This window comes from Thermobia domestica, chromosome 11, assembly GCF_964235325.1.
Source record: "Thermobia domestica chromosome 11, izTheDome1.hap1.1, whole genome shotgun sequence".
Taxonomy (NCBI): Eukaryota; Metazoa; Arthropoda; class Insecta; order Zygentoma; family Lepismatidae; genus Thermobia; species Thermobia domestica.
The window spans coordinates 77,271,212-77,278,935 of NC_137464.1; the positions used below are offsets into that span (position 1 = coordinate 77,271,212).

General features: G+C 34.8%; 1 protein-coding gene across 3 annotated transcripts in view; it reads right to left on the reverse strand.

Annotated features, from left to right (window-relative positions):
• Positions 1–7,220, reverse strand: part of LOC145664198 (uncharacterized) — a 39,942-nt gene extending 32,722 nt beyond the window's left edge. The window contains exons 1-2 of one of the 3 annotated variants that reach the window (XM_081730638.1): positions 6,698–7,220; positions 3,818–3,982 (exon numbers count right to left, since the gene is read on the reverse strand). In XM_081730638.1, coding sequence (XP_081586764.1) covers positions 3,818–3,982; positions 6,698–7,080 — 548 coding nt within the window. In that variant the 5' untranslated portion in view covers positions 7,081–7,220. The remainder of the gene's footprint in view (positions 1–3,817; positions 3,983–6,697) is intronic. The other 2 variants (XM_081730637.1, XM_081730639.1) reach the window with 2 other exon arrangements.
• Between the last annotated feature and the right edge of the window lie 504 nt (positions 7,221–7,724).

Below are 7,724 nucleotides of genomic sequence, written 5' to 3' on the forward strand. Positions count from 1 at the left end.
AAAATTACTTAGTTCCTGGTATTACCGCGATGAATATAAAGCTTTTCATTTTCTTGCTATATTGACTATTATCACTGCTTGAAATTTGTACTTCTTTTGGGAAAGTATGTAACTTTAGAATGTACGATAGATGGCGTCTTTTAAAACATTACTATACTTTAAGAAAAGAATGGAACATATATATATATATATATATATAATATATACACACTGTGCATTATTTACAGCTTTACAGTAAAATATGTAACGTTTTAGCTCTAACAACTACTACATGCATAGTACAATTCAATATAGTTTTACCTGGAAATTTGGTGCCAGAAAATGAATTCTAGGTATATCATATGATTTTATAAAAAATGCAAAAATAACACTAACAAAGTAATCACAATTCTGTGAATAGAGAAGAAATTATCTTAATGAAGTCAGCAACTAAACGTGGATGAAATTTTTAAGAACAAAAGGACAAAGAATAACAAAAAGGTGAGTTGGAATTAAACTCTCAAAATAAATTTTGGTCCTACAATCTTTTCAGTGTAAAAATAATTATCTTTGAACCTACCGATACTTCGCTTTCTCTCTAGTCTACGTAACTTCTATTTAATACCCATATAACATCACTATATCAAATATATTTTGGGTCCTTTATTTAAAACATCTTTAAACGTTTAAGAAAAAAAAAATATAATCAAATAAGTGTGGTAATGTATCTTTTTACTTTTATTACTATTATTACGTCTAGCCATTTATATTATCTGTTCCTTGTTACTTCTAAATGACGGTAAACAAAAACTGCTATTGAAAACTTTAACTAGCTTATGATGCATCACTCCAACTTTAACAGGAAAAAATATACCTGCTTTTTTTAACAAACATGGCCACATTGACAACATGCAACGTAAGAAGCAAATTTAAGTGCTTTAAAACTATTACATTTTACTTTTCTTAACATTTCCTCAGCTATCAATGACTAAAGATATGAATATTACCATAAGCTGCTTTTCCCCCATTACATAAAGGGTTCCCTTTCGCCACAGCATTCGCGCAACCTGGATCCAAGTCAGCCAATCGAATTGGTGCTAAAATGCTATTTAAAATAATTTTAATCATACATGCTTTCAACTGTATATTTGACTGCAGTAGGTAATTTTTATCTTGAAATTAGAACATGAATATTCACTTCTCCTATTTATCTTCATTATTTTAATGAAGTGTTTTAACTGTATTCATGTACAAAGCTAATATGACGCTGTCACGAAGATAAATAAATTGGTAAATAGCACTATCTATCTATATATATATACACACTGAGATGTACAACAGAAGTCCGTAAATATGTGCAGTTATGTTCTAAATTCTGAACACATTTTTGTCATTCAGGAAAGCAACTGCGGCGTCGGAAACTATCTTTCATCTCTAAGCAGTGCAGGCTTTGTTTACTAGATGACAGCAGTTGTTACAGCGCCTGAACGAGTTAGACGAGTTTCTGATATTGCTCGGGGGCATGGAAATTTCGTTTAAAGAGCAACGGGTAATTTGAAATTCCTCACTCCAGCTGGACGTTGTGTTGCCGATATTCATTCCAACTGTAGGGTGTGTGTATGTAGTGATACCGCTCTTGTAGAAAATACTGTTAGGAAGTGATTGCGTGACTTCAAAGCAGAGCGAACGTGTGTGAAAAATGAGCAGAGGTCTGTATGTCCAAAAACAGCATTAACTGATGCTAACATTGCCCGTGTTGAAAATTTCATCATCGAAGATAGCCGACACTGGCGCTAACAATGGGAAGACTGGAACGAAAAATTACAAACAAACTGAGTCTAAGGAGTTTTTTCTCGCGATGACGATAAAAAAAGAGGCAAGAATTCGATCAAGTGTTGCAAATTTGACACGCTTCAGAAGAGAGGGGCGGAATTTCTTGGAAAATGTTATGACAATGGATGAATCACATATTCAATCATTCAACCCAGAAAAAAAAAAAAAAAAAAAAGGACAGTGGATGCTGTGGAAATACACCGAGTCATCACCACTCAAAAAATTCCGTCAGGTAGTATCCAATAAGACGCTGTATGCTATCTTCAGGGATTTCCAGGGAGTCCCAAATGGTCCCAGGTAGTTCCTGATGATATTCTCCCACCCAGTTTCAATAGGTCATACAACTGCGGGCGAGTATATTCATACACCTTTGGATATAGAATTTTAACCAAAATAAACTGAGAAACGACCACAAATAGCACAAATGGCAATTTTTTCCTCCGCATGGACAATGTACTGGAACACCATGCTAATGATGTGGTTTCATTGTTGATTGACCACGATATTAAACTTCTGCTAAACCCACCCACCCTACTCACCGGATTTAGCCCCAAGACTAGAACAATTAAGTTCTACCATTAGTTCCAGAATAGACTTTTTCTTTTTAGTCTAGAGTCTCAAAATGGCTGATTTATTAGTAGTCATCATAGCACCACCTGCCAATCAAAGCTATAATATCTTGAAGGCCATACACCACTGTCCACCAACCATTGTGTATCTGGTTTATATGTGATGTAATGTAAATCCAGAAAATAATTTTATATCTGGAATCGGCTGCACGTCTTCATCCCTCCGCGGCTATCTTGGACCGTACCCCACAGGGGTAGTAGATACATCAAAGAAAAAAGACAGAAACTACTTCCGTAAGCTTCTGAGTGCGAGCCAAAACGTTACTGTATTTATTCTTATATCAAGAGTATCAGAGAATTATGCAAAGTTCTGCATCTAAGCTCCAATCACGATAGATACTAATTGGTTACTAAGGTAAGTCCGATTAAGTTGTGTGTTGTCACTATTGATATTATTATTTAACAGAATTGAAACTCAAGAGTTATAGCTTTCAGATGCTTACCTCAAGTAGTCTTGAAAACTCGGCCTAATGTGGACCGAGGAGTAGCCGAGTTTGTGAAAATGCCAGGTTATCGGGAATGAAGTTAAAAAAGAATAAGAACGAGTGTTTCCTCAGAAAATACAGTACTGCACTTGAATGTATTGGTTGCTTGAGAATACAACAGAGAATAAACTGCCCATATATAATTAAACAACGGAAAAAAGTGTGTACTTTATAAAGGCATAAAGCCTTTACTATACATAAAAATGAAAATTAATGAATATAGACTGTACAGTAATTCACCTAAGACAGACCTCAGAAGAATACTTTATGAAGGCATAAAGCTGTCTATAATGAAAATTAAAAATGAAATCTCTGAGTTTTACGTCCCACGATTATGCCGGTTAGGCTAAAGGAGACGGTGATGATGAGTGATGAATGAAAATGGTGGAATGAAGAAAGTGGGAGGAAACGGGAGAACCCCGAGAAAACCCACGCACATGATGTTTGTCAACCACAAAGAATGAAAATTAACTAGCCTACTTTGCAAAAATTGGCTACTTTAAAAAAAATGTAATGTCCTTGAACGGGTCTGCGCGAGGGCTTTTTCTCGCCCTGCCACGGTGTGGCCAAGTTATCCGGACTGCCGGGTTACCGAGTACCGAGTTTTAGGGACTCTACTGTAATTTCACAAAGACTAGATATCCGCAGATCTACCATTTATAAAGTCTAATCACATTAATGAGTTCCACAGGCTAAACTATTTATATATTATAAAATATGTTTTTCAGTACACTGTACGTAATTTGAAGCATTTTTTCTCCACTAATCAAATCTACAGTCATGAAGAGATGAAAATCGATGTTTTCGACGTACTGGCAATAAAAAATAAAAACTTAAGAACATTCCATTAAACACAAAAGAGCTTAAAATTTTACAGAAATAAGAACTTACCCTGTAACATTAGTTACGTTATTAATAAGAGTAGCCTGATTATTCAACTGATAACACAGATGGTTGAGTCCTAAAGTAAAGATAGAAGCAGCGGCAAGAACCATGAACAGTGACGTAACATTGAATATCAACGACGGAAAAACAATTCTCCAAGGTTCTGGCAAGCTAAAATATAGAAAAATAACCATCAAACTTTCTATGTTATTTTACTAACACAAAACAACAAACAAAAAAAGACAAAAACTTTTCAGAAACTTAAGAAAATCAATGTAATACATTTCGCTTAATAATGTATATATATAATACGTTGAATATATTTCCTGTTAAACAAAAATTAACTAATAATTAAAATGTTACCTTTTAAGCGCGTTGCATTTATATGCAATATTTTGTTATCGATTTTCTAATAACATTTTCGGGTAGACTTCTCTCAGAAGAAATTAACTGCTCCTTTATTCCTCAATTCCCCCCCCCCCTCCCCCAATATCCCGTCTAGGACGCGAGAGCAAAATTCCTATTTGAGAGATTTATGAAACACTCCATTTTCAAAATACATTTTAAACTCATCTTCCACTCCCTTGTAAGATACGAAATTTAATAAAAGTGACATGACAAAAATTGTCTCGATTCAAGTGTTATGCTCTAACATTCATTTCAAACGGTTCACTTGTTTTCCAGTGATGATGAGACAGATAACGTTGATTTGAATATGGAAGAAAAATATAGAAACTGCTCCTCCCCACGTTAGAAACAGAATTTTTGAAAGCGCTTGGACACATGTCTAATTATTTTTAATGAAGTGTTTATATGCCAAGTTAAATTTTCTAACTTGAGAGACTACTCAGACACTGTAAATTTTTATCTCCCTTCCGCCTTAGGATACACAAATTGGTAAGACTTCTTCCTTTAGTTTATTGCGACAATGAGACTCGCCTGAAGAATCGTCACTGATTATAATCGGTTATATTTATTACCGGTTATTATCGGTTATAATTCTTCCATGAACACTTTTACATATAACAAAAGTACATAAAATTGACTTCTAGGTACTAATAAGGAAGAATCCACTTGAGTAGCAAACACGGACATAAGCCTACAATGTGTGATGTAATAAGCGTCTAAAAAAAAGGCGAATACTGATACAAGTAAGTGCAAGTGTACATATTATTACTCCAAAACCAATTTTACTCTTTGAAGGGAAAGCGTAACTTGGTTAAACTTTACAATACACGCTCCGGTTGCGCATCGATAAGTAGGACCGCTTTAAGCGGCATAGTAGAGTAGGGTAGGGGTAGGAACGGCTGAGCTTAAGGTTGGGGAAGGGTCACTGTTTAGCAAACGGGATCCATAAGTATGTAAAAAATACAAAATTTACAGGAGAAATGGAAACTGCAAGTACTTACACCTATCATAACCTAACCAGATCTAGCCTAACCTTAATTAAACTAACGGGTTCACTCGAGCAGACGTTTCTACCGGAAACAAAATTTATAGGTAAAATTCGATGTGAAACACTTTTCGTAAAAGAAGTAGAGTGTGAATGTAAGTAATTTCGGCCTATGTTTAGCAGAAGGGGTCCAGCTCATTTACCAGACTGTTACAATTTTGGTAATTTCTGTTCACATTCGGTTAGTTTAGGTTAAGATAGTTTATGTTATATTAGTGTAGGGGTTCCGCATAATTTTCCAAAAAATGATAGAATTTCGCTTATTTCTACTAATATTAGGTTAGGTTAGATTTGGTTACGTTATGTTACGTCTAAGTACTTGCATCATTCATTTCTCCTGTATATTTTGTTTTTTACATGCTTCTGGATCTCTTGTACTAAACATACTCCGTTATTTTTGTCATTAGATATTATATTCAAGTACATTTTGAATAACAGTGAACATATTCTAACTTTATCTATTTACTGAAGCGGAAGGTGGAAGAATACAATAATGCGAAGAAGGTGGAAATAAACGGCGGGAATGTTCTGCTCATGTTAGCAATGGACGTTCGCGATGGATATAATGCAAACATACGATTTTATTACGAAGAATTGTGTGATAAAGAGCGTCATTATTATAAAGTTTTTGCAGCGTCATAGTATGTTGAAACCTAAAATCAACTATGCAAAGTATGGAAAACAAGTAAAAATTCAAAACAGACGAATTTCTCCTCGCAGCGGAGCATTTGTACCCGGGAAACCAGTGAAGCCATTTTGAAGGTAAGAGTTATTACGATTATTTAAGTGTTTTTGAAGGTGAAAATTATTGCGAGTATTATATGTATTTTACTCCTATCCTCGTTTGTTATACCCCCGTCACTGACGCGCCTGCTCCCTACGGACGCACCAGCTCGCTCCGCTTGGGACCGCCTGCTGCATTCCTGCCTTGACTCGGTTAGAGAGCATTCGTGTTTTTTAGTGACCATCTTGCACAAGTTTGTTCGTGGTTTATCCACTAGCTCCTCATTTAGTGCAGTTCTGCAAAAAGAAACCTTAAAATGCAATAAATGTGTGATAATTTGGTACCCGTAGAACTGTCTGCTCGAGTAATGCCACATAATCTAACTTAAACAAACTAAACTAAACCAATATGACCAGAAACTGCCGAAATTCTTTATATATATATATTAGAAAAAATTGCTGGACCACTTCTGCAATTGTCCTTAGGGAAGTTTTGGTCCATTGTCATAAAATTAATAGAGCGCAATTTCTCGTTTTTGAGTGAGTATACCAGCTGGAGCGGGTATTGTAAAGTTAACAGCGTAACTTTTATTACAGAGTAGATTATTTTCGAAATTTTACGTTCCTATGCATTGCCCTCGATAGTTAACAGTAAATCTTAACATGAAACATCTTAGTTTTAAAACATTTATTATACATTATTTACTCACCCATGCACCGTAGTTCCACCTCTAGCACACATTAAGAAAAATGCTCCAAAGAAACAGGCAAATATTGCTGTAGTAACCGGAGTAAATTCACAGAACTGGCAAGTGCTTGTACTACCCCAATACAGCGAATCCAATTCATAGAAAAAGCGTGTAATATTGTCTTTCTTTTTCGCTTCATGTTTAAATACCACGCTACTATACAGAAAACAATTGTATCCGAAAGTATCATAGACTGATCCGAATTCTATTCCCGTTCCAACTCCACTGATTATGATCATACCATAGAAAAATAAATGTAAGATCTTCCATGTCGGTGATACTTGAGATGAGTCTTTGTCAACTAATTCTAAAGTTGGTTTTGGTTTTATATGTAAATCATCCATCTTTTTGAGCACTAAATCAAATGAAAGATCATCACAATAAATCACTCAAAAGTTATCACAGATTAGGGTGTCTACGAAGAACCCACGTACGCTTTGTTTACATTTTAACCGAAGGGAAGATACAAACATGTTGTTGAAAACAAAAGCAGGGTGGCAGTGATCAAAAACTAAATACTCAAATCTCAAACATCCCTTTCGTAATAATGTTTAATACTTATTTTAATAAGCTTATTATCAATCCTGATGATAGCAAACACATCATACAATAAAAAGTACATACTCCAACAATTTCTAGAACTCAATACCAATTCTAAATTACTAATTTATATTTTAATCCTTTTTTATATCATCAACAAATATGTCTAATATATGCAAATTATTAATCTTTCTATTATGCCATTTCTTATTGACTTCAAATATAGTCAATACCAGACATTATTAACCTCGCATACTAAGTATCCAGCTTTTCACATTGCTTTTGTTATCAGAAGCCAACAAAACAGGCAACCCCACTCAGCAGTCCGCATACGTTAAAATGGAAAACGACCGGAAAATCATACCTCACATAATTAGCTCTGGCTCTCAAATTTTGCTCTTCAGTCAAAATATAAAATCAGTTTCGGGATCAAGGAGAATCAATCAAG